At 45.1% G+C, this 27705-nt stretch overlaps 1 protein-coding gene across 3 annotated transcripts; it reads left to right on the top strand.

Annotated features, from left to right (window-relative positions):
• Nucleotides 1-27705, top strand: LOC138787524 (von Willebrand factor A domain-containing protein 5A-like). 3 transcript variants are annotated; one of them, XM_069964862.1, is made up of 18 exons: nt 1-60; nt 4674-4738; nt 5498-5700; nt 6077-6299; nt 7143-7312; nt 7553-7667; nt 8683-8852; nt 9511-9599; nt 10156-10300; nt 21980-22059; nt 22283-22397; nt 22515-22673; nt 23394-23497; nt 24249-24451; nt 24548-24727; nt 25680-25831; nt 26297-26423; nt 27466-27705. In XM_069964862.1, the coding sequence occupies exons 1-18, from the start codon at nt 14-16 to the stop codon at nt 27543-27545; spliced, it is 2427 nt and encodes an 808-aa protein (XP_069820963.1). In that variant the 5' UTR covers nt 1-13; the 3' UTR covers nt 27546-27705. The 3 variants fall into 3 exon arrangements, with proteins under 3 accessions (XP_069820963.1, XP_069820965.1, XP_069820966.1); XM_069964864.1 differs by lacking the exon at nt 1-60 and adding an exon at nt 1554-1668; XM_069964865.1 differs by lacking the exon at nt 1-60 and adding an exon at nt 3311-3328.

The raw sequence follows: 27705 nt of genomic DNA, 5'->3' as shown, positions 1-27705 counted from the left end.
TTCACTTTACACCATGTTTGATAAATCTCCCCCAATGATTGCCCCTTCTCGGCTCAGAAGGTATACTTTACTCCAAAGATATGGCCAGAGCAAAAGAGGCGCAGTGGGGAGTAGGTGTGCAGGAATATTTTATCATACCCATGACTAATACCTCCCCATTGCCACTAGATGTCAGTATATAACAATACTATAGAAACAATGTACATGTCCCACAATAATGTCATTTATAAATATGATTAAAAAAATAATAATTTTATAATATTATAAATCGAACATGCGGATGATGATACATAGAAAATACCCAAAATTACAGGCACATACTAAGAGTATATGGTGCACAATAGTATTCACAAACAAAATTAAGTGCCTAAAAGAGCTGTTCATACAGTGCTATGAAATAAAACACAAAAAACGACATTTCCACACACCAAATAATTACTATATCAGTCTATACTATATCTCCAGTCTTTCAGTACTTATCAGCTGCTGTATGTCCTGCAGGAAGTGGTATATTCTTTCCAGTCTGATACAGTGCTCTCTGCTGCCACCTCTAGGGCTAAAGGGAGACTCCAGGATGCACAACTGGGAAGCTTGGTGAGGCACTGCCTGGCCATGTTATTCCATCACTCATAACTGCCATATGACTCCATGATTCATAGCTGTCATGTTACCATCACTCATAGCTGTCATGTGACCATCACTCATAGCTGTCATGTGACTGCATCACTCATAGCTATCATGTGACTCCATCACTTATAGCTGTCATGCGTCTCCATCACTCAGCTGCGTGAATGTTTCCAATAGGAAGTCGGGATATCGGTTTTGATCAAATGTCAATCCCCCGCCCCCCACACACACACACACAGTTTTTGGCTATGTTCCCACACAGTATTTCCATCAGTCTTTTTTCAACCAAAAACAGGAGTGGAACTGATAGGGCAAAGTTATAGTGGAAAGATTTGCCCAGTTTCTCTGTTTTCTACCCATTCCTGGTTTTGGTTCAACATATACTGACGGAAATACGATGTGTGAACACGGCCTTTAAATGTATGCGTCTGACACAGTGTGAATAAGGCCTAATGGTCTGTTTACACGAAGCGATAAATCGCCCAATCGAAGCAACTATTTGCTTTTTATAACGGTCAGCGTTTAGATGAATAATTCGTTATTGCGATCGTTTTTAAGATCGCTTAAGCCCATCTCACACACAGGGGGAATCTTTGACTGTTTACACGAAGCGATCAGCGAATTCAGAGAACGACCAACGACGATTTAAGAACTTGCTGAAAGATCACAATGAACGATTTCTCTCTCGTCGCTTGATCGTTCGCTGTGTTTACACAAGCCGATTATCGCTCAAATGCCATCGTTATTGCGAAAATTCTAATGATAATCGTTGCGTGTAAACGCACCATTAGGCCTGCATGGCTCCGGTCATTATATGGATTGAGTCATCTGTTCAGATTACAAACAGCTGAGCTCCGGGAATACTTATGAGATGAGACAGGATGTGTTAACCATTTCATGCCTGAGGCAACCTAACACACGCTCAGGCCCTCCTGACACACCCAGCTCTGCTGCATTGTACACACCCTCCTCTCTATGTGCGACACTACAGCCCGGGCAGACATCACCCACCCTGTACCAGCAGATCCTGAGCTACACAAGGTAAGGAGAGAGGAGGCAGAGGGTGGCACAGATTACTGCCAGGGTTATGGAGGTCACTCACACCCATCTCCACACTGACAGGAGATTGCTGGGAGCCAGACACCGGCCATGTCCGTGTTATACAGAGAAAAGAGGAAGAGAACGTAGTAGGTGTCCCCTGCAGTCCTATGTAACCCCACAGATAACACAGTGATATCTCTGAGTACAGATAATGTAGTAGATTTCACCTGCAGTCCTATGTAACACCACAGATAACACAGTGATATCTCTGAGTACAGATAATGTAGTAGATTTCACCTGCAGTCCTATGTAACCCCACAGATAACACAGTGATATCTCTGAGTACAGATAATGTAGTAGATGTCACCTGCAGTCCTATGTAACACCACAGATAACACAGTGATAACTCTCTGAGTACAGATAATGTAGTAGATGTCCCCTGCAGTCCTATGTAACACCACAGATAACACAGTGATATCTCTGAGTACAGATAATGTAGTAGATTTCACCTGCAGTCCTATGTAACACCACAGATATACCAGTGATATCTCTGAGTACAGATAATGTAGTAGATGTCCCCTGCAGTCCTATGTAACACCACAGATATACCAGTGATATCTCTCTGAGTACAGATAATGTAGTAGATATAACCTGCAGTCCTATGTAACACCACAGATAACACAGTGATCTCTCTGAGTACAGATAATGTAGTAGTTACCTGCAGTCCTATGTAACACCACAGATAACACAGTGATAACTCCCCGAATACAGATTATGTAGGAGATGTGACCTGCAGTCCTATGTAACACTATATGTTCCCCCCTTCATCATTTTTCTTGCCCTGGATAGTACTATATTATGATGCTATGCATGGGCCAAATAACCCCCCACACCATGACCACCATCAGGAGAATGAACTAGGAGAAGTTCCCTTATAAAGGGGTTATCAAGGATTAGAAAAAGCACAGCTACTTTCTTCCAGAAACAGCGCCACCCCTGTCCTCAGGCTGTGTGTGGTATTACAATTCAGCTCCATTTACTTTAATGTAACTGAGCTGCAAAACCCCCACACCCAACCTGAGGACAGGGGTGGTGCTGTTTGTGAAAGAAAGCAGCCATGTTTTTTTTAAGCTTGGGTAACCACTTTAGGCCATTTTCACATTGTGCCCTTTGAATCTAAAATAACGTCCGTTGTTATCAGTCTTTAATGATTTCTATTGAAGTCTATGAAAACAACGGCCAATGGTTCGCACAGTATATAAAATAACAAATTAACGTTTGTGCGATCAATTCACCACTGCTATTGAGTGAATAGCGTCTGTTATTATACGTTGTTCACACACTGACCTTTCACCGCGATTTCCACTATATGTAATGAACCTCTAAAATAGCCACACCCAAAGGATGAGAAAAGGCGGCCGTGGCAAACATAAACTTGAAAAATGTACCAGCGGCCATCGCTGCAATGACGGACGCCAAAGTATGTTAAACAGCGGCTGTTATTTGATACTCAAAAATTGAGTATCAAATAACGTCCGTTGGAAATCTTTGTGTGTACCGGCATGTAGCCACACCCAAACTGCTGGTAGCGCGTTGGTCCTCACGTCGCATCCTGTTCGGGGGTCGGCCTTTCTCCGATTGGCGATATTTTGAAGAAAAAGTACTTTTATTGTTGTGACGGGGCAAGGAGTCAATCTGGCGTGGCCTACAGTATCCGTGGCCTAGGCCTGCAGCGCCTCTCTCCCTACCTAGCTTATAATGTCTATGGGACTGTCCAGGTCTCGTACACACAGAGTAGGGATAGGAGTGCACTCCCTGCTTGATTTGCTGATGGATCAGGGTCTGAACACTTTGGGGGAGATCTATCAGACATGGTGTAAAGTGAAACTGGCTCAGTTGCCCCTAGCAACCAATCAGATTCCACCTTTCATTCCTCACAGACTCTTTGGAAAATGAAAGGTGGAATCTGATTGGTTGCTAGGGGCGACTGAGCCAGCTCTACTTTACACCAGGTTTAATAAATCTCCTCCTTTATTTTTTTTACACTTTAAGGCTAACGGTAAATAATGGCCGTTATTTGTATAAAACCGGTTTTGATGGTGTGTGAACATAGCCTAAACCTATTATATTTTCTGTATTGGGTCCCAACATTAATCGGTGAGCTTGATTTATCTGCCATGCATGGTTGGCCTGAGGTTTGGCAGCCAACAATACGTCTACAGCCAAGAAAAACATAGAGCAAAGAACAACAAATATTCTATATAAATCATATCCTGACTAAACAGATCTGCCCATTTTTTATTTCATCTCAAAAGATTGTATTGCAAGGTCTCTTAAAGGGGTATTCCGGCATGAGATTAATGTATTTAAATAACTCCCAAGACCCCATGTCACCCCTAAGGGTGGGTTCACACCGCGTTTATGTAATCCGTTAAACGGATCAGTTTTTTTTAACGGTCAAAAAAGTAGTGTCAACAGTACTTTATTGTACGTAAAAAAATGCATCCGATTTGATCCGTGTGTTTTGTTTTGTTTATATATATATATATATATATATATATATATATATATATATATATAATGGAAGTCAATGAAAAAACGGATGCACACAAATGCAAAAAACGGATAAGTTAAACGGATGCTAAAAACGCAGTGTGAACCTAGCCTTAGACCTATAGCGTTGTCACAATTTGTGCTGGGTTCACTGCGGCTTTGCTTGACTCAGGAAATTGTGTAGTCCTCCCATTTACAGCGGATGTTGTCCCTTTAGCTCCCTAATTCCTCTCTCCCCCTCGATACGAAGTATCATCCTATTCCTTTAGATAACATATACCTTTGATGGTGCATTTTTAGGGAAGAATGAGATGTGCAGAACATTGCCACAGGCAGAGGAGCAGACAGGGAGTGCATACAGCAGCTGCTGCAATAGGACAGACTCTCTTTATGTGAGATTCCGGTACAGGAATTATTATATTCAAGAAAATAATCCTATTTATCCCTTGTAGACCTTCTGAAACCATGTGTGAGCCCATGGGCTGCTGTGGCCTCCTAACGCCTGAAAAACTACCAAGTAAGTTTATTGATTTCTATGTGTTGACCAGTATGATCAATATTATTGGGGGTCCCTGTTGATATTGTTGAGAAATCTGGCCCATAAACTGAAGTAAAACTGACACAGCGCCACACCTGTGCACAGCTTGCATTAGGTATTGCAGCTCCGGTCCTTTGAAGTAAAGATTGAGATAGATTGCACAACTGAGGACAAATGTTTAATTTTATCCTGTACTACGCTATTAAAGAAGTTGCCTGGAAAAAATGAATGTCCCCTGCAGGCCTAGGCAGCCTGACCATGTCAGTATTAAATACTTACCTGTCCCGTTCCCCTGCGGTTGACTGCTCTGCACCTCTGCCTGTGTTTTCATAACATATGATGACGTTATGCTCCCATCAGAAATGGCCGATCAGCATAGACCATATACTGGGCGGCTGTTTGCTATGGGAGCATAAGTTCATCAGATGTTCTGAAAACACAGGTAGAGGTGCATAGCAGGCAGCCGCGGGGGAACGGGACAGGTAAGTATACAATACAAACACCCCGAAGCATTTTTTTTTTTTTCTTTCTCGTACAACAACTTTAAGGGTACAAACACACACAGCAGATACGCAGCAGATTTGATACTGTGTTCAGTTATTTAGATCTAATCTGCTGCGTATCGCAGCAGTAAATACACAGCATATAAGCCGTGTGTGTTTATACCCTAAGCCTATACACATAATTTATGACTTTTAACCCTGCATAAGTAATATTTATAGTTTCCATGTTGTCCAGTTCCTCTGCAGGGGATCTCGGTTGACGTCCAGGTGAAAGGCTTTGTGGCCGATGTGTCTGCAACGCTCAAGTACAAGAACGAGGAGGAGAAGGCGGTGGAGGCCATCTTTGTGTTCCCTATGGATGAAGATTCTGCCGTTTACAGATTTGAGGCCAAAGTGGAGGGGAAGACCATAGTAGCCGATCTCCAGGAGAAGGAACAGGTAGATGATATGGATGATGGCTTCTCAATGTCCAAGACATTGATGTATGTGAGAGAGATGTTCAGCAGTAAAATATATCTTGAAGCTCCTGATCCCCCACCACCACCTACCATAGGCCATCTAGAATACTGGGATCTTCTTATGCGCCACCCATCTGCTGAAGTGTTATTACTCTGAAAACATGTCGGCGCCACATCTGTCCACAGGCCGTGTTATTGCAGTTCCATTGAAGTAAATAGGGATGGGTTGCACTACCACATTCAGCCTGTAGACAGGTGTGGCGCTCTTTTTTTTGGAAGAATGTTTTCCTCTTGAGGCAATGGCTTGCAGAGCGGTGTGCCGTGTGCCGACTCGCTTGTGTGTCTGTATCCCTCAGGCTCGCAAAACCTACGATGAGGCCGTCAGTCAGGGCCAGCAAGCCTTCCTTCTGGAAGAAGACGAGAGTTGTGGTGACATCTTCAGCTGCAGTGTGGGGAATCTACTGGCCGCTCAGGAGGCTGAAGTGACGCTGAGCTTTGTGCAAGAGCTGCAGGTGGAAGCGGATGGCGCCGTTCGTTTCGCTTTACCTGCAGTCCTCAACCCTCGATACACCCCGAAAGGTACAGCTCCATATCTATTGGGAAACTGGGAGGATGAAGTACACTAATTTATCAAACTGGTGTCAAGTAGAATTGCCTTAGTTACCCCTAGCAACCAGACTCCACCTTGCCCCTAGCAACCATTTTCCAAAGAGTCTGTGAGGAAAGAAAAGTGGAATCTGATTGGTTGCTAGGGGCAACTGAGCCAGCTCTACCCTACACCAGTTTAATAAATCTTCCCCCAAAGACTTTCTGATGACCATAAAGCTTAGACGTTTCTGCGCTTGTATTGTGGCGGAAAGTGGCAGACAAACCAGAGGTCCAGTGGGGATCCATGATGGTTTCATTTTAGGTCATTAGCTCCATGGCTGGGCCGGAACCTGCCGGAACCCATACTAGAATGTATAGGGACTAATAATATATGTTTTCCCACCTACATATAATGGAGAGGGGTGTAATTTTTATTGCAGGGACACCACCTGGAGCTCTGGAGTATGATACAGGATGTAACTCAGGATCAGTAATGTATGTACACAGTGACCTCACTAGCAGAATAGGGAGTGCAGCTCTGCAGTATACAGGATGTAACTCGGGATCAGTACAGGATAAGTAATGTAATGTATGTACACAGTGACTCCACCAGCAGAATAGTGAGTGCAGCTCTGGAGTATAACACAGGATGTAACTCTGGATCAGTACAGGATAAGTAACATGCTTTAAAAAGTGACTAATGTTTTCAACTACTTCTATATAACAAGAAAAGGTCTTACACAAGTTATTCTGTCACTGATCATTTCTTAAATTCTCGACAACATTGTAAACTTTTTTTGTGTTTTTTTTTTTTTTTTTTGTGTTTCCCTGTAGGACAGAAGGAAAGTGTGACTATGACTCTCCCAGGGCTGCCAGTTAGTGAGATCCCATACACACTGAGCCTGACTGCTCAGTTTCGGTCTGCATACGGTATAGCTAAGATCGAGTCCAGCTGTGACCTCACCCCTCTGACGTACACCAGCGATGACCAGACCGAGGCCCAGGTGAGTCATTAACGGAGGACAGATCATAAATTTGGTCATGTCCGTCACCAGATATGTAATTTGGCAACTAACTGATAAGGCTGCGTGCACACTGCTTCTTTGTGATCATTATTTTTTTTCTTGTTTTGTTTTTTTTAATCATTTATGCAAAAAACTGATAAAAATGTCTGCATCAATTTTGATCCGTTTTTTTCATTTTGATTATGGATAAGTAACCCATCTCTCCTCGTTGTCCTGCAGGTGGCGCTAGCTGAGGGACATAAGTTTGACCGAGATGTGCAGCTCCTGGCCTACTACTGTGAGGCGCACAAGCCAAGTGTTACTTTGGAGGAGGGGTCTCCCGATAATGAACCAGGTTGGCCAATAAGAAGGAATATTAACAACATTGCAGTGTCCCAGTGCAGATCCTGGTGTAAAGAACAAGTTGGTTGTTGTATGGTTGCAATGTTGTCTGTCATCCCCATTGCATTATAGTATGTGTTTCTCTAAGATACTTTTTGCAAGTTTTTGACATGCTGATCATGCCTAATGGCTCCTACTGTATGAGTGAGGCCCCATTCACTAATATTGCTCCATATACATTACACTCAGTGGCGTAGCTACCATAGAGGCAGGGGAGGCATTAGCTATGGGGCCTATGCAGGAAGGGGGCCCAGGGGAGAAGGTAAGAGCATGTGTCCTTCTGCTTAACCCCTTATGTACTGCAGTGTGTCAGTGACCCAATGTTTACTTACAGGCTGCAACACAAAAAAAAGGGTTAACAAGCAGAAGACAAAGAGATCTCTGCTTCACTGCACTGATAACGTCTGACCTCTGTTCTCCAGCTGGCATTCAAGTAGGAAAAGAAAAATGTGCAGAGGTCAGGGGTTATCAGTGGACCATATGGGGCCCTAACTACTCCCCTGATTACACTATAGAAAGTTTTAGTGGAATCCTAGTTTCCTGTTTTCTCCCGTGTCTCAAATTATTCAAACCTTAAACAGGTAGTTCAGAAAAAAAAATTATTTTAAATCAACTGGTGCCAGAGATTTGTATTTTACTTCTAATAAAAAAAAAAAAATCTCGTCTTCCAGTACTTATCAACTGCTGTATGTCCTGCAGTCTGGAGAGCAAAAGAGGTTTTCTATGGAGATTTGCTACTGCCCTGTACAGTCCCTGACATGGACAGCAGGTGGAAGCAGAGAGCACTGGAAAGAATACTCCACTTCCCGCAGGACATACAGCAGTTGATAAGTATTGGAAGACTTGAGATTTTTTTTTATAGAAGTAAATTGCAAATCTTTTTCACTTTCTGGCACCAGTTGATTGGAATTTTTAATTTTTTTTAACTCGTGAAACAACTAATTCCCAGCGTTCTCCCTTTCTTCAAGGTTCCTATATGGGTGACGCTGCTCTTATGCTGAATTTCTATCCCAGTTTCCCAGAAAGCCAAGAGCAGTCTGTGTGTGGAGAGTTCATCTTTGTGGTGGATCGCTCTGGGAGTATGGAGTGTCCAATGAATTCTGAGGAAAATTCTCCACAGCGTATTCAGAGCGCTAAGGTGAGTGCACGGGATAACAGATAATGGCTGGGATATTTTTTGGATCTGTTTGCTGTCAGGGAATTGGCAAATTCTTCTTACATTCGGGATTTTTTATTTTTTTTTTTGTCCTAAACTATTAAAGGGATATTCCAGCAAAAAAATAAAAATTCAAATCAACTGGTGACAGAGATTTGTAATTTACCTCTCTATAAAAAAAAAAACTCCAGTTTTCCAGTACTTATCAGCTGCTGTATGTACTGCAGGAAGTGGTGTATTCTTTCCAGTCTGACACAGTGCTCTCTGCTACCACCTCTGTTCATGTCAGGAACTGCCCAGAGTAGGAGAGGTTTTTTTTATGTGGATTTGCTGCTGCTCTGGACAGTTCCTAAAATGGACAGAGGTGGCAGCAGAGAGCACTGTGTCAGACTGGAGAGAATACACTACTTCCTGCAGGACATACAGCAGCTGACAAGTACTGGAAGACTGGAGATTTTTTTTTTTTTTTTTTAATAGAAGTAAATTACAAATCTATATAACTTTCTGACGCCGATTGATTATAGAGTACCCCTTCATGGTTTGCTACAGTATTTTCTGAGCTCAACTGCTACACTGTAGCACGATTTGAGATTTGTACTGCTGATTTATTCTTCCATTTTTATTCTTTGACTATTTCCAGGAGACTCTAGTTCTTCTATTGAAGAGTTTGCCCCTCGGATGTTACTTCAATATCTATGGTTTTGGGTCTGACTTTGAGTCTTTCTACCCGTAAGTAAAGCGTTCTGGTAATGTGGACCTTATTGCCACATACCAGGATAATCTGATGGTGTTATTACCCAGTGTAGCTGCTCCAGGGCTATAGTGGCTGCAGAGGTATCCACTTCACCCTGCTTATAATGCAAGGGGGAACCAATGGCATCTCTACTGAAAATGGACTTAAAGGGGTCCTCCACTGACTGGTGTTATAAAGATTTGTAATTGACTTCTATTAAAAAATCTCCAGTCTTCCAGTACTTATCAGCTGCTGTATGTCCTGCAGGAAGTGGTGTATTCTTTCGAGTCTGACACAGTGCTCTCTGCTGCCAACTCTGTCCAGAGCAGGAGAGGTTTTCTATGGGGATTTGCTCCTGCTCTGGACAGTTCCTGACATGGACAGAAGTGGCAGCAGAGAGCACTGTGTCGGACTGGAAAGAATACACCACTTCCTGCAGGACATACAGTAGCTGATAAGTACTGGAAGACTGGAGATTTTTTAATATAAATCCATCCAAATCAAAATCCCCCCCCCCCCACGTGGCAGACCTGAATCTTGTTGTTTTCCTAGGGAAAGTGTGGAATACACACAACAATCGCTGGATGATGCTGTCGAAAAGGTTAACAAATTGAAAGCCGACTTGGGAGGAACCGAGATCCTTCAACCATTGCAAAAAATCTACAAAACAGCAGGAAGACCAGAACACCCCAGACAGGTAATGTTTATATACCAGTATATATGGCGGCTCCTGTTAGGATGTACCAGGGTCATCACTGATAATGTGCACGGGCACCATTTACTGGCATGTGCCAACATACCGCAAGTAAAGGCTTGATTTATCAAACATGGTGTAAAGTGAAACTGTCTCGGTTGCCCCTAGCAACCAATCACGGAAGTGCAAACCCCACCCCCCCAAACTTAGCCTAAAAAGAAGACACAACACCTTTACCTTTTGAAAAGTTTATGGCCGCGGAACTTCATAAGGGTTTACAAACATTTAGTTATAAATAAGAATAAATAATTTAATCAGTAAAACCTCATAGACCATAAAACAGAACCTATCCAGCCCAGAATATACTGGGCGATTATACCCCACCAGCCTGAGACCCAACGGTCCAGGCCCCCCCCAAAAAGCACCGCGGCACCAACCTCAACCATGGATTGTAAGTCCATATTAAAAATATCCAAACCTATTTCTGATAAATGGACCAAGTCGGACCAATACAATCCGGGCAAGAAGCCCTCCAGCTCTGTGTGTCTAAAAGAGACACCACCTATACTTGGCATAAATTTTTCTAGACTGTGATTGATGCGCTTGCGTATACGCTCACAGTACATAGTACCTTTAATTTTGCCCTCTAGCCTTGGTACAATATCAGAAAATATTAAACATGCCTGTGGGAAGAAAAGATTTAGTAAGCATAGATCCCTTTTCATTTCTTCTATCAGGACTTCCGTCCTGACCTTGCTCACATCATTGCCTCCCGCATGAATGATTAATATATCAGGAGGAGGCAATGATGTAGCTAAGCATAGCACTTCTGTGTAGAACTCCCTCCACCTTAAACCCCTGAAACCGAACCATAAAATGGAATAACTACTAAAGTCCATAGCTAGATTAGCTGAATACGAACGTGAGGCTGCTCTCTGTTCTGCCCAATAAACAAAGGAATGTCCTACTATCCAGACAGAAAGTTTCTTACCTAGAAAAGAGTTAAGACACCACTAGGCCAGGGCGCACATACAACTTGTATCTACTAGAATTCCATCTACCAATACGCTTGACCACATGTTCCTGTAGACCCAGCGCAGCAGCCTCAGTCGTTGCGCCGATTCTAAAGGAGTGACTGCTGATTTTTAAATGAGACAAACCTAACTGCCCCAAACATTTCTTGAGAACCGAGTTAAACTGAAACCTAGATAGAAAAGACCAATCCTCATGCAGCAGAAATACACCCTCAATTGTTGGACGAATGACTAAGTAATCCTCAACAGCTTTGACAGGACAAACAGGGGAGTCAGCGAAACGACTAACACGAACCATAGAACCTTTACCCAAAATGTCTGTTTTAGAAAAACGAATTAAGATATGTAAATCCTCACCGCATACTCTTAACATCTGACAACAACAGACCAGAAACAGTAGTCTTATTCCTAGCTACCAGCTCACTGATTCTTAATGCAGCAAAGAAAGCCAAACAGAAAGCAACTCTAAACAAAACAACTTCAAATGGGGATGAACATACCAGCTGCAAGACATTACAGATTTTCAACAGTAGCTCTACGGAAATAGGTCTGCGCAGATCCCTCAGAGGAGTTTGTTTCCTGTAACCCTTCAAGGCTTGAGCAACAGGAAAAGAACTCCTTATACTCTGACCGCCAAACAGCTTAAGAAAGAACGACACACCAGCTAAATGCTTTGACAATGTAGCAAAAGACCAAGTTTTAACAGACACATGCTCTAAATACGCTAAAGCTAGCCACACATCCCCTTCTAAATACTCTACATCTCTGGCCATACAAAAACGCTTCCAGTCCTGCCATGCAGCCGAGTATAAGGCCCATGTTCTGCTAGACAAAGAGTTACACAATAACTTAGGCACTATTCCCAGACCAGATCCCATAGGTGACTTGGGCAGGGTACCCCTTCTTGATCCGCTCCGGGCGCCAGGATTCTGAACGTTGTAAACTGTCGGCGAGATAGAGAATCGGCAATTACATTTTTTGAACCCTCTAAGTATACTGCTTTGAGCCAGATGTTAAAAGACAGACAACATAGCACTAAATGACGTAATAATTTAACTACCTTGGGAGACTTGGATGACAGGCAATTTATTGCAAATATAACACCTTTATTATCTGACCTCAGCCGTATCCTTTTATTCCTAAAATGCTGACCCCATATCACTATGGCAACTACAACAGGAAAAAGTTCTAACAATACAATGTTTTTAACTAACCCATTGACTACCCAAGACTCAGGCCAACCCTCAGCAGACCATTTCCCCGCCCAAAACGCCCCATAACCCAAAGATCCGGCTGCATCCGTATACAACAGTAATGCCTCAGCGTCCACAAACTCCTCCTGCCAGACCGACCTACCATTAAAACGAGACAAGAATTCATGCCACATGCTTATATCTTCCTTCAATGGTTTAGACAACCGAATGTGCGCATAAGGCGACTTGAGGCCTGCCGTAGCCATATATAATCTCCTAGAGAATATGCGACCCATTGGTATGACTTTAAGTGCAAAATTTAGCAAACCTAATAAAGATTGCATTTCTTTCAATAACACTTTCTTTTTAGTCAAAAATTGCACTAACAACTTCCTTAATCTGACTAACTTGTCTACTGGGAGGCGAAATTCCATGTTTACTGAATCTATAGTCACGCCCAAAAAATCTAAACACTGACAAGGGGGCACAGTTTTGTCTTCTGCAATGGGGATACCAAACTCATTAGCAACCAAACGAAATCTACTTAACAACTCAGAACAAACACTAGAACCTGCTCTACCGATAAACAAAAAAATCATCTAAATAATGTATAACACCCCCTTCTGGAACCCCCACGCTAACTACCCATTCAACAAATGTAGCAAAACTTTCAAAATAAAAACATGAGAGAGTGAAACCCATAGGTAAACATTTATCAAAAAAGAAATTACCGTCAAAGAAAAACCCCAGAGAATTAAAACCCTCCGGATTGACGGGCAAAAGCCGAAAAGCTGATTTAACGTCACTTTTTGCCATTAATGCACCAGAACCAAAATTTCTTAAAAGGCACAATGCATCCTCAAAGGATGCATAATCTACCGATGCATTACTTTTGTCCGTCAATGCGTTTAAGGAATCCCCATCTGGAAACGATAGATGATGTATTAACCTGAATGAATTTGGTTTCCTCTTGGGTACAATACCCAGAGGGGACACCCTGAAGTCAGGAAAAGGAGGGGCAGGAAACGGACCTGCCACCCTCCCTTCACTCACCTCCTTAAAAATCTTCTCTCTCACAATTTCCTTGTAATGCTGTACAGATTTTAAGTTATCAACAATCACGCAACCTGAACCAGTATACGCCGGTACATTAAAACCATATGCAAAACCAGTGTAAATTAGGTCAGCCCTCTGTTTGTCTGGGTAGGCCTCTAGCCAAGGGGACATGTTTTGTAGCTTCACTGGCGTCGACGCTTTTAACCAGAGCCTCTCTGGTGGTGGGCTGCTGAGCCGCCTGGGCTGCTTTCTTAAAACAGCGAGACATGGGGTGTTGTCCTCCACAGTGGGAGCATTCGTGGCGATATTTACAGCTGGCTGCCCATTTACACTGGCCCTCGTATGCAAAACAAAATCCAGCTCTGCGAAAATTAGCCTGAGTACCCACAGGTTGCTTAGGCATACTTCCTCTTTGAGGTAACATTAAATTCAGCCAAAAACCAACATCTTTTGCACCAAAACGCATATTAGAGTGAACTGCTAATTTTTGCCGAAACATTTCGTCATAGGAAAACCACCCCGTGCCACCGAAATGTCTATATGCTTCCAATATACTATCCAGGTGCTGGAATAAGGCTGAACACAACTCAGGGTGTCTTTCACCAAGAACAGCAGAATAAATACAAAAACCTTGAATCCAATTAAAAATAGATCTGGGCACTTTTTTACGGTCATCCTCCTTATCCTCTTTTTTTATCCACTTTAATCATAGGCTCTTTAACCGAAGGGAGCAATGACAAAACATCAACAAACTCTTTTTTTCCATATTTTCTCCTTCACCCCATTACTCAAATGAGAGCCCAAAGGAGAAATTTCACATGTCAGAGCCTCTTTTGCACATATTTCGGCAATGCCAGAACCTTTCTCCAAACATGGAGGAACAGAGCGCTCTGGATACAAGGTGGGCATTACCGAATTGTCCCACACATTGGCCAAAGGAGGCTTAACCGCAGGCCCCTGTGCCAATAAACCACAAAATTGCTTAACTGCAGGATCAGACATCAATACATTGAAATCAGGAACGGCAGGGTTAGCTGCCAACTCAACCCACAGCTGATGCAGAAGGTCCTCCCGATCGCTGCGGTGTAGACACTGGAGCTGTAGGAGAAGGAGGCTCAACGGTGGGATAGTGCCTGGCAGGGGGTGCGGAGTGCCCGGAATGCCTGCTGGAACGGCTGGAATGCCCCCTAGAGTGTCTGCTATAGCGCTCTCTGCCGGCTTCTCCCTCTACAGCACCACTAATTTCCCCTTCCTGTGACCGCTCACCGACATCCCGGCTTCTTGAGCGGCTGCTTCCAGGGTTGGCCGACGGAGGCGGGGCTTGGTTAGCTCTTTTACCGCGCCGCCTCCGCTTTGCCGACCTTTCCCCCTTCTGCAGCTCACTCCGATCCGCCTCCTCTTCCATCGCTGCGGCCGTCTGCTCGCTCGGTCTAGGGGGCAGGATGCGACATCTTACACGTGTGGGGGCACTTTCTTCTTCTCCCAGAGCTACTTCCAGGCACCGCCGCAACCAAGCCTCACCACCGGAGCTCTCAGCCTTCCTAATCAAAGCGGAAAGCAGCTCCTCCATCTTGCCGCTGCACCGGAACCGGATGTGGGTGGGCGGGACTTCCGGATGACGCCGCTTCCTACGGTCTTAAATCCGCTGTCGACTTGAACAGACACCGCCGCTGCTGCTGCCGGTGACAACACCGCCGCCGCCTCTGCTGCTCCCGAAAGCCTCCGGAACCTTTGCGCAAGTCCCAGGACAGCTTGACCGCGCCGCTCCGAACTGCCGCCGGCACACTGGCTCTTCTCCCGGCCGCCACTCCTTCTCCTGGATGCCGCCGAGCTCACCGCCGCTTCTCCGCTCCCCAGACCTCTTCAGCCTTCCTCCGCAGGTAGCTTCTTCATCCAGGGATCAGCGCCGACTGAGCTCCCAGCGCTGTGTCCCACCTTAAATTCAAAACAAATCTCCCGCACTTTTTCAAACGGCCAATCACAGCTGATATCTGCTCCTATTCCTTTTTCCCGCTCGACCGTTGATCCAATCAGCTGATAGTAACAGCTGTTCAGCAGAAACTTCTAGAATTGGACCGGACCACCTGTGAGGGGAGAAATAGGGGGGGGGGGGACACAAACAACGGGACAGACCAAGTCTGCCCATACTGTATAACCTATATAAAAAAAAGGGGGGGGGGGGCTGCAATTCAGTGTGTCCCCCCAATAATATGGGGGGGGGGCCCTTAGCAGATTCCTCCTTTCATTTTCCAAAGAGTCTGTGAGGAATAAAAGGTGGAATCTGATTGGTTGCTAGGGGCAACTGAGCCAGTTTCACTTTACACCATGTTTGATAAATCTCCCCCTTTAGGGTAAACGTAAAGTGGTATTCCAGACAGAATACTAGCAAATACTGCTCACTCTATGCGGAGACAGTGCTGGCAATGCAGGGTCTCCATTACAATATAGAAAGGGTTCCTTAGGGCCGTATAAGATGGTATATTATAGTAAACTTGAGCCAATTTGCTAGATCAAAAATCTGTAGTCTTCCAGTACTTATCAACAGGTGTATGTCCTGCAGGAAGTGGAGTATTTTCTCCAGTCTGTCACAGTGCTCTCTGCTGCCACCTCTGTCCATGTCAGGAACCGTCCAGAGCAGGAGAGGTTTTCTATGGAAATTTCCTGACATGGACAGAGGTGGCAGACTGGAAGGAATACACCACTTCCTGCAGGACCTACAGCAGCTGATAAGTATAGGAAGACTATTTTTTTTTGTTTGTTTATTAAAAGAATTCACTATGATCATATGGACATGTCACAGAAACAGTAAATAAAATGGTACAGAAACTGTGCATTATCAAGTTATGTGAGTCAACAGAAGGAACAGTCGAATTTTGGGCCTGCATCCAGTTACAGAAAGAAAAAAAAAAAAAGAAAGGGGAAAGCAAACATATAAAAGTCTATTAAGTCCTCACTTCATGATCCACGGTCACAGTAAGTGAAGAATTACTCCACAATCCCCAAACCTTTTCAAATTTCTTAGGACATTTTCTGTGAGTGAACACCACTCTTTCATACTCCACCACCTTATTCACCAGAGATATCCATTTCCTAAGCCTAGGAGGTCGTCTATCTATCCACTTTAGAGCTATAGTCTTACGGGCCATGAAAAGTGATTCTCTGACACAAATACGAGTATGGTGAGGCCAGGTCTCCTCATCCAGAAGCCCAAGGAGACAGATTGCAGGGTCTAACGGGACGGGCACCTGGACCACTTCCGAGAGCAGCTCCACCACCTCCCTTCAGAAATCATGTAGGCGGGGACAAGCCCGGACCATGTGCCAAAAATCTGCAGGTAGGCAAGAACATTTAGGGCAGGAAGGTTCAGGTATTCTACCCATTCTGCACAGCCTTACCGGTGTGAGGTAACATTGATGTATGAAGTAGAGTTGTGTCATTTTATTATTTACTGCAGGGGAAACATGCAAGTGAGATTCTAGTAATTCCTCACAATCTTCCTCAGTGAGGGAAGGGATATATGTCTTCCAAAGCTCCACAGAGGGAAGAGGGTGGTTATGGGCTTTGGAACGGATAAGATGGTCGTATAGAGAGGAGACCAGGCCTCCTGGGCCCTGAGATCTTATAATACCTATAAGTAGATAGGAGGATATGCGAGCTCTAGGTGGAGCAAACTGGGCATTTAATGCATGTCTGAGTTGTAGAAAGCGATAAAACTAAGAGTGTGGGATGTCATACTTATCTCGCAGGTAGTCGAAGGAGACTATTGCGTCATCCACAAAAACATCTGCTAAGGCATTTACTCCTAGCCTCGACCAAAACTGGCAATCAAGCAGGTCATGTAAGTGTGTATATAATGGATTTTGCCATAGTCTGGAGTTTAGAGCGAGAGGAGCCCCAAATAAAGGAAATTATTGCAGAGTTGAGAGATTTAAAGAAAAGTTGGGGTAAAGGAACAAATACATGCTGAAGAACGTATAGACATTTAGGGAGGGTAACCATTTTTACTAGGTTAATCCGTCCCGCAACAGAGAGAGGCAGCGAGCCCCAGGTCCGGAATTTATCTCTGAAGTGTGTCAACAATGGATCCACATTCAGGGTTATGGTTTCCAGGGTCGCCTTACAGACGTGTATGCCCAGGTATTTAAATGTGCGCACCACCTTCAGACCAGCCACCGTTGATCCCGTCAGATCTGCCCTATCAGGGCTTAAATACATTATAGCGGATTTGGACCAATTAATGGTCAGACCGGAATAGCGACCATAGTCAATTATAATAGACATTGCTCTTGGTAAAGATCTGTCCGGATCTGATAATGTGAGCAAGAGGTCGTCAGCATAAAGGCTGACTCGCTCCTCACCAAGGGAGTGTGGGACTCCGGAGAGATCACCATCTGTGCGGAGCAGGGCTGCCAGGGGTTCTATGGTAAGTATAAATAGCAGGGGAGACAGGGGACACCCCTGTCTCGTCCCTCGCCCCAGCCAAAAGGACGGGGAAAGCAGGCCATTCAATGCAATGGATGCCTTGGGGTGGTGATATAATATGGAGATCCAGGAAATAAAGGTGCTACCAAATCGGAACCTCCGTAGCACCTCCAATAAGAATGGCCATTCGACCGAGTCAAAGGCCTTGGCCGCGTCCAGCGAGGCCAAGGCCCAGTCCCGCCAAAGGGAGCACCCAAGCTGAGCAATTATGTGTGCCCGACGCAAATTGTCAGATGTGCTTCTACCCGGTACAAAACCTGATTGGTCGCTGTGGATAAGGTATGGAACAATTTTATTGAGACTGAGCACCAGCACTTTAGTGAGCAGCTTGTAGTCGGAGTTCACCAACGAGATCGGGCGATATGAGCCACAATCAAGTGGATCTTTGTCCGGCTTCAAGATGAGCACAATATTGGCATCATAACAAGAATCTGGGAGCTTGCCCTGCTCCAGGGATACTTCTAGGACTTTCAGGAAGGTGGGCAGAAGGTGGGCAGCATATTGGGCATACACTTCTACAGGTATTGCGTCCGGACCTGAGGCCTTACCTCTCGCCGTTGCCTCCAATGCCTCTCGCAATTCTTCCAACGTGATGGGAGCGTCCAGTTGCGTTCTAGTCTCCTCTGTGAGTTCAGGTAGTGGAATACTAGCAAGGAACTGGACAACGTCCTCTATAGGGGGAACAAGATGAGAAGTATAAAGATCAGAATAAAAGGAGACAAATCTTTGCAGTATTTCAGTGCTGGAGGACAAAACCTCACCCTGGGCAGACCTAATTTTAAGTACAGTTGGAGAGGCGTTATTACTATGGATCAGTTGGGCAAGAAGGCTACTCGACTGGTTACCCAGCTCAAAGTATTTTTGAGAAAGGAAGAACATTCTCCGTTTAGTTTTATCATGGAGATGTGACATATAAGCACGGCCTGCCTGCAGCCACTCGAGTCTGTTATTATCAGTGGGTTGGGCCACAAACCTCTCTTCTCTGCGTTTGCAGAGTGAGGCCAGATCATCTTCCTGTCTGGCTGTCTCTCGCTTGATGTAAGAAATGGAAGATTGCAGGCACCCCCGAAGGTACAGTATGCCTTCAGGGAGTCCCAGTACGCTGAGTGATTGTCATCAAGTCTGTTATCAGCCAGGAACATCTGCAACTGATCAGGTATCCTATCATTTTCCTGCATGAGAGACAGCCAGAAAGGATGTATTTTACGTGGACCCCGGTTCGCTAGGCGCGGCAGGATGTTAAACTCCGCTAGCAATGGCGAGTGATCCGAGATGCCTCTCGGTAAGTGGGAGACGGAGACAAGTACAGAGTTGGTGGCCGAGTTTCCAAACATATAGTCTATTCTTGATAAGGAATTCCTACCAGGTGTGTGACAGGTAAATTCAGCTGTGTGGGGGTGTCTATTCCGCCACAGGTCTATCCAGCCAAGCTCCTCAGTGAACTGTTGGAATGGGGAAGGTGGGGGGGGAGGTGGGGGGGAAGGGAGGGGGGTGTAACTTGTCACGCCTGACGTCCCATAGCATATTGAAATCCCCCATGCACAGAAGCATAGGTTGAGGATACATTGCAGCAAATTGGGCGGCATCATGTAAAAGTTGCATGTTAGCAGGGGGGGGTAGGTAAAGTGCAATTATTACCACTGGCTGAGTCTCCAACCAGCCCTGAACAAATAGGGCCCTACCTTCAGGATCCTTAACCAACCTACCCGGTTCCCATCTAACGGATTTATGGATCAGCAGAGAGATACCTCTAGAGTAAGAGGTATGAGTAGAGTGAGAGGTATGAGTAGAGTGAGCTGTCCACTGGATCCACGGCTTAGTGAGACAGCCAGTAGTAGCTGGGGTCAGGTGTGTCTCCTGAAGACATATGACTTGGGGGTTGTGGTTACGTATATAGGCAAAAGTGAGGGATCGTTTGAGGGGAACCTAGTCCCCGTACGTTAAGTGAGAAGACACGAAAAGACATAAACACAAGAAATTAAATTGGATAACAGAACAAACGAACACACAAACTATTAGCAAGTGCAAAACAAGTGCACGTGGCACAGGAGTTTACAGGGGAGTCTGTGATAGAGGTGGGAATCACAGACTGAAGCAAAGATGATCCGAGGGCCCTCGGCACCTCCTCCTCCCACCATATGCAATCTAAGTACATTATCTAATATAACGGTTGTAAATGAGATATCCAGCCGGTACTGTACAAGCAATTAAATAACACTGGGATGGCACATCAGAAATAATAAACACTTGCATCCGTCCGTGCGCAATCAAGTATAGCCATTCAGACCGGTATATACAGTAACACATAGGCAAAGTGACTGAAGCGAATCACTCTTCATCCCCCGGGGGGGGAAGCTGGTAGCTGGGCATAAGTCACTGTGATGTTAGCGTCTCTGCTGAGGTGGTCTATCGCGGTACTGCAGCCAGTCCTCTGCCTCTGCCAGAGTATTAAAGAAGTATGTTCTCTCCTGGTAGACAACTCTGAGCCTTGCCGGGTATGCCATGGAGTAGGGCAGGTTCAAGTCCCGCAACTTAGTCTTTATTGAGGAAAATGAAGCTCTGGTTTTCTGAAGTGAGGCCGAAAAATCTGAAAACAGTAATACCACTGAGTTTTGGTATTCTATCTTGCCACGTAGGCGTGCAGCGCGTAAGATGGCGTCTCGATCACGGCTGCTCAGAAGGCGCGCCAAGAATGGGCGAGGTGGGGCCCCGGTGGGCTGGAGGCTTAGCTGGAACATGGTGGGCCTTCTATGGCATATGCAGGTGATAAATTAGCGGTAGGCAGATTTTCTCTAAGCCAGTGTTCCATAAAGGTGCATGGGTCATTTCCCTCCGCTCTCTCAGGCAGCCCCAATATGCGCAAGTTGTTATCTATTCTCTAGGTCATCTGCACGTTGTGCCCACCCTGAAGCTGCCCTCTCTAGTGCTGTGAGCTTAGCAGGTATAGGTGGAGCGTCATCTTCTAGCTGGGAGATGCGTACCTCAGTGTCCTTAACTCGGTCACGCAGCGTGTGGAGATCTTGCCGCAACAGGCCCACATCAATCTTCACCTCCTCGATTTTACCGGTAAGTGAGGTGGTTGCAGTCTGTATGGCCTCCAGCAGCTGGGCAGAGACTTGTGCAAGTGTTGGCTCGGTGGCCTCTCGGCCTGAGGCCTGCATGAGCTCGTCGTCTCTGGAGTCGCGCGGCGTCTCGGCGCCATGTTGGCCGGCCTGGCGGCTGAACTCCTTCAGCGTGGACTGACGGGACCGGGTACTTGCAGTCATACTTGCGGTCTGATGTGCCGGTGAAGCACCGGGAATGGAATACCAGGTAGGAGGATAAGAATATGCAGGATTTCGGCAGGATGGAGGTGGATAGCGGAGGCCTCAGATGGAGCTCAGCTCAGATGCGTCCGCTCATGCCGGAAGTTGGCCACGCCCCCCAGGAAGACTATTTTTAAATAGAAATAAATTACAATTCTATATAACTTTCTGAAACCAGTTGATGAAAGAGATTTTTGCTGAATATCCACTTTAAGACTGAAGTTCATACGTTACCTCTCTGCGCTCCCTGTTGTCTTCCTAACTTCTCCCCACAGCTGCTGGCGCAACTTCAGAGGCGATCTCTGAAGTGACAGGCCACTCAGCCAATCACTGGCCACGGCAGTTACATCCTGGCCAGTGATTGGCTGAGTGGCCTGTCACTTCAGAGCGCGGCTCTGAAGTTGTTATTATTATTATTATTATTATTATTAATTTATAGGACGCCCTTAATTCCAGGGTGCTATACAAGCGATAGGGGGTAACAAACAGGAACAATACAAGATCAAAAAACATGGGGAGAGAGGACCCTGTTCACGAACCCTACAGCAATGTCGCCGACCATCCTTCTACCAGGTTTACCTACTGATCATTGCTTGTTGTCTTCTCCCGCAGCTCTTTATCTTCACTGATGGAGAAGTTGGGAATACTAAAGAAGTGATAGCCGAAGTCCAGCGAAATTCACACAGCCATAGGTAAAGAGTACCCAAGCGGTCTCCCAGCCTCCAGCAGTGGAAAGACTACAACTCCCTGCTGTCCCCATAGCCTTGGATGGGGGTTGTAGTTTTGTAACCCCAGGAGAACCACAAGTTGGAGACAACCGCTGTGGACACATGGCTTGGACCTGTTCTTGCATGTGCCGCCTTCTGTCAAGATGAACCGTGCGCATTCTGACTATATTATTTTCCTCATGATCAGATGTTTCACATTCGGCATCGGAGAAGGCGCCTCCACTTCACTCATTAAAGGGGTTTCACGAGCGGCGGGAGGAACGTACGACTTCATCACGGGGAAAGACCGGCTGCAGCCCAAGGTAGATTCTTGGCCATCCCAATCTAGTGGTCATGCTACTAAATTTTTTATTATATTATGTTATATATTTATTGAGGAAGTTTTACTTCTAACACGAGTTCTGTATTCCTCATCTCAGGTCCTTAAAGCCTTGAAGTGCGCCCTACAGGCCATTGTTAAAGATATCTCCATCGACTGGATCCTTCCTCCTGGTGTGGAAGTGAGTTTAATTTCTCAGACTCCCGTTGGTATCTACAGAGGTCAGAGGTCAATCATCTACGCCACGTTAAAGGGAGAGGTAGGTCATATGGATATGTGTGTGAAGAGGGACGTTCTAAAACCGATTCCTGGTCCATGTCCCCAGTGGGTTGTAGCTACTATAGTGTCCTACGAAAAATGGACAGTCTTTGGTTTTCTGAGCTCAATCCCTCTTTCTTGCTGAAATGTCTTCTATAGATAGACTGGATCTGATCCAATTATTTAAAAAATTTGTAAAACTTGGCATCCTGGGGGGGAACTTGATCACAATTACTAACTTGCCTGTCCCTGTACCCATGGTGAGAGGTGGCAGCGGCTGCTCGACCCCCGCCGGAAGTCATTTTTCCCCCAGGTTGTGATGACATCTCGACCTGGGGAAAAAGGCCTGACCCAGCTAATGGACTGGACGCTCAACCAATCAGTGACTGGAGCGGCGCCCCATCCCAGTCACTCACTGGCTAAGCGGCCAGTCCATCAGCCGAGTCGTGACTTGGACACCCCAGATATCCTGGAGCCCAGTAGGGGTCCCATGGCCGCCCACCGAGGGCACTTAGAGAGGTACAGTAAGTTAGTAATTGTGATTAATTTCCCCCCTCCCCCAGCAGGCTGGGGGGTTTTAGAAAACGCTGGGCTTCTCCTTTCAGCTCCTCAAAACTCCATATCTGCTCCTTGACCTGATTTTCCTCACCCTTTGACCAACCCGAAGCCTTATGAGATATAATTAGAATTTTTTTTCCCCTCTTCTACTTTTTCGGTGGAGCTGAGTGAAGAGGCAGAAGGTGAAGCTTCTCTTCAGTACAAGATTAAGGACGAAACCTTCACAAACCAGCTGAAATTTCCATTAAGACCCAACACCAAGCAAAGGTGAATACTGGAAGGAGCAGACCGGAGCAAACCAGTGTTTGGGTTTAGCGTTGGTATACCCGATGGGCACAAGATTATGGTGGCCAGTGCATTTTGTAATGCATACCGCTCACTAGCAAAAGGGATGGAACAACCAGGGTTCTGCCCCCCCACTCTCCAGGGGGGTCGACATGTTTTAATCAGTGGGGGTCTGGATTTTCAGACACCTCCCCTCTCGATCACTAGATCAAGCGAGAGTGTGTGCTTAGTGTATTCTGTCCCCAGCCCTGTGCCTATGAGATGAACGTCCATAGTCTATGAGGGCCATCTGCCACATAGCTGTACGCTTCTCCCCGCTCTTACTATTTATCTGTGGAGGTCTTAAAGGGGTAGTTCACTCCCCCCCTTTTTTTTTTCTTTTAAAGCAACTGGTTCCAGTCGTCCACTACTTTTCAGCTGCTGCATGTCCTGCAGGAAGTGGTGTGTAATCTCTCGAGTCTGACACAGTGCTCTCTACTGCCACCTCTGTTCATGTCAGGTACTGTCCAGAGCAGCAGCAAATCCCAATAGAAATCCTCTCCTGCTCTCCATACTGGAAAGAATACACCACTTCCTGCAGGATATACAGCAACTGATAAGTTATTTTAATAGAAGTAAATTACAAATCTCTGGCACCAGTGGATTTTAAAAGAAAAATATTGGTGAACAACCCCTTCAACATCCAGACCCTGACTAATCAGAACATTAACATGTCAAAAAAATCCTCTTTCAGACTGACCATCCACAGACTGGCAGCTAAAAACCTGATCTCTCAGCTGGAGAGCGAGCCAGACTCCGATGAAGTAAAGCAGAGAATCCTGGAAACCAGTCTGCAGTCCGGAGTCATCTCTTCTCTTACCGCCTTTGTAGCCGTCAATAAGGACTCAAAGACCCCCGTGGAAGGTCCTCCTGTGCAGAGATACAACCCTCCTGTTGGTAGAGATCAAAATCCCTGGTTTTATATTACCCAGCAGTAAGTGAGTCAATAGGAAATAAAATAGTGACTTGGGTTTCTTCTGTTTTTTTTTCCAGCTATGTATTGTTGTGCGCCTATGCTACCTCAAAATATCTGCTATTACTCGGCCCCTATGGCATTCGACACCATGGCGCTGCCTGTACTGGCGGCAGATCAAAAGCTGATGGAACTGGATGAGGCACCTGCTATTACAGGGATTGATTCACTATCCATAGGGAACGAAGAACAGCCACCTGGTAAGTCTGACACTTGGGAGATTGATCCAAGGGCCTGAGCTGCAATGCCACATTTACCCAATGGACAATAGTGGCGCTGTTTTAGCAAAAAGCAGTCAGTTTTTCTCATCTCCTGCCACTCCTTTAAGTTTCTGGTGACTTGGGTAGAAGGAGGCGGAGGAGGATGATCTTGACACTACCGCAGAGACCAGGTGGTGCTCAGTCATCCATAAAGAGTCCATGCAAAAATCACTTTCAACAGTTCATGAAGAGATTAGGCACTCACCCAACGTGTATTCTTAAAAGCAGATACGTTTATTTCACATAAATGCAGGTATATGGACACAGACATGTGGACGGGTGACAGTCTGTTTTGCGTGCTTCCCTGAGGGCCGAGAGGAAGCGTGCAGGGGCGCACGCAAAACAGGCTGTCTCCTGTCCACATGTCTGTGTCCATGTACCTGCATTAATATGAAATAAACGTATCTGCTTTTTAGAAGTTGGGTGAGTGCCTTATCTCTTTATGAACTCTTGAAAGTAAAATTTGTCATCAGTTGTAGCTCCTATCTGGTGTAGACTTCCAATTTTATCACTCAAACAATCAGAGATGTACTAAAATAATTTAAATGTTTCAGGTTTATGTAACCAAAAAAATGTTAGTACAGAGCTCGGCTACGTGGGGGCACAGGAGAAAGCCGAGCACTGTAGTTGTTTATCTTCAGTGCTCATAAAGACTATGGGGGGATTTATCAAACATGGTGTAAAGTGAAACTGGCTCAGTTGCCCCTAGCAACCAATCAGATTCCACCTTTCATTCCTCACAGACTCTCTGGAAAATGAAAGGTGGAATCTGATTGGTTGCTAGGGGCAACTGAGCCAGTTTCACTTTACACCATGTTTGATAAATCTCCCCCAATGAGTGCAATACCCCTTTAAGGAATTTATTATTATTATATTACTATTTCATGATAAGTACCAGATGGCGGCTCTCCAGAGAAGGAGGAAACCTCGGCTCTCTTCAGGTTGATCTCGTTGCAGAAGGCAGATGGATCCTGGGATCCCAGCACTGAAATGGCCTCCATACTGGGAACATCAGAAGACTTCGGAGGAAGCTGCCCTGATGCGGTAACTATCAACATATGGCAAAGATGTTCATCCCATAACTACAATATGGAGAGCAGTGGTCACTTCTAAAACTATAACTCTGCCCGCTGAGAGCTGTTATTTCTTGATGGCAGGGTAACGCTATTGTAAAGAGTTGGCATCAGACCTAAAGATCTAAATATCCACATGTAGCCAGCCTCAAAAATGGCTTCTGTCAAGTTGTTGGTTCTTTCAACAAAATTTGCATTAGTAAATAGTACAAGTAAGCATAAAAATCTGTAATATATCTTATCAGACAAAAATGCTTCCTTCTCCAGTTATTATGCATTTTACCCACCCCACCTTGGTAAACTGAGAAAAACTGTATTAAAATTAATGCAAGTCTATGGAGGGGTAGTGCCTGGGAACACACACACACGCTGCCGTGAGACCTATATACAGTATAAATAATGGGTGGACGCTCATGTACTCTATGCTCCTCTACAGGAAATGGATTCATCGGTGTGGGCAACAATTCTAGCTTTGATCTGGCTTCATGATTCTTGTTCTGAGCAGAGGGATGAATGGGAGCTACTTGAGTCGAAAGCCATTGCCTTAGTGAAGAATAAAGCTGGTAAGTATCAAGCAAGGAAAACCGCCTATATCCACTGCAGCACAGACATGGCTGGACTATCTCCATCACAAATTGTTTGGTGTATTTTATCAATGATTTGGGTTTTTTATAAGCTATATATAACTTTTATTTTTATTTATCTTACTGATGACAGCGCCACATGGAGCTTATATTTTTGTCTGAATAATTTTATAATTAACAATACTCAAAGTACTCACCTTTTGTCAATTCCCCAAGGTGCCATCCTTGCAGTTTGGTGCTTCCTACTCTCCATCCTAAAAGATTTCAGCTTCACTGAGACGGGATTGACACTACAGGCAGTGATAGCCCCCTTCCCTATCCCCCACCCAAATCACTGCCTGTAGTGTCAACACGCCTCAGTTAAGCAGCGGCGGTAGATTGGTGGCAGGTTTGTTGTGTGTTTTTGTTTTTGTTTTTTTTTCTTTTCTAGTCATCCTATTTGGTACACTTTATTTTACTATATAAATGTATTGAAAAAAAAAACTTAATGGAATGAAAAGGTTTGTTACATTAAGACCTTTAAAAAAAGACCTCTGGTCAGTTAAAAAAAATAAAAAATGTTATGGATGTTATTCAACCTGAGGGAGTATGAGGGCATGTGCACACTACGGAATCCTGGCAGATCACCTGCCACGGATTCCGCAGCTCGCCCCCGCTCTCTCTGCTGGTCCCATAGGCTTTATTCTATGGTTTGCCAGATTCCGCATCCGCCCGCTCATTCTTCGGGTCGGATGGCGGAATCTGCCAAACCATAGAATGAAGCCTATGGGGCCAGCAGGGGCGAGCTGCGGAATCTGCGGTGGGTGGTCTGCTGGGATTCTGTAGTGTGCACATGCCCTGAAGCTGGAAGAGGATCTGGTAGGAAGGGGAAGTGAGGAAGTCCACTTATAGCTTTAGCTTGAAAAACTGCCACAAAGACATCAACATTGTTCAAAAAAAAAAAAAAAAACACTGTGTGCCTCAATCTATAGAATCAGTCTGATGATTTTTTTTTTATATTTTTTTTTTTTTTATGCTCCAGGTTCTTCTCTGGATGAATATTTCAAAGCTGGAATTACTCTCCTGAAATCTTCAATTGATCCAGCAGTGTTTGCCTTTTGACGGAGAAGGAGCTGTCCTCCTAGATGATGGTCTTGTTACATGGCGTCTCTGTCATCTGTCCCTGTCTATAACAACGCTCTCTCGTTCTCTATGTGCGGTATAAGATCTGAATTCCTAGCAACACCATGTGCAATTACACACATTAAATCACTGCCATAGA

This window comes from Dendropsophus ebraccatus, chromosome 3 (assembly GCF_027789765.1).
Source record: "Dendropsophus ebraccatus isolate aDenEbr1 chromosome 3, aDenEbr1.pat, whole genome shotgun sequence".
Lineage (NCBI taxonomy): Eukaryota > Metazoa > Chordata > Amphibia > Anura > Hylidae > Dendropsophus > Dendropsophus ebraccatus.
The sequence above is the reverse complement of the archived record's forward strand: the minus strand, read 5'-3'. Positions and strand labels throughout refer to the sequence as shown.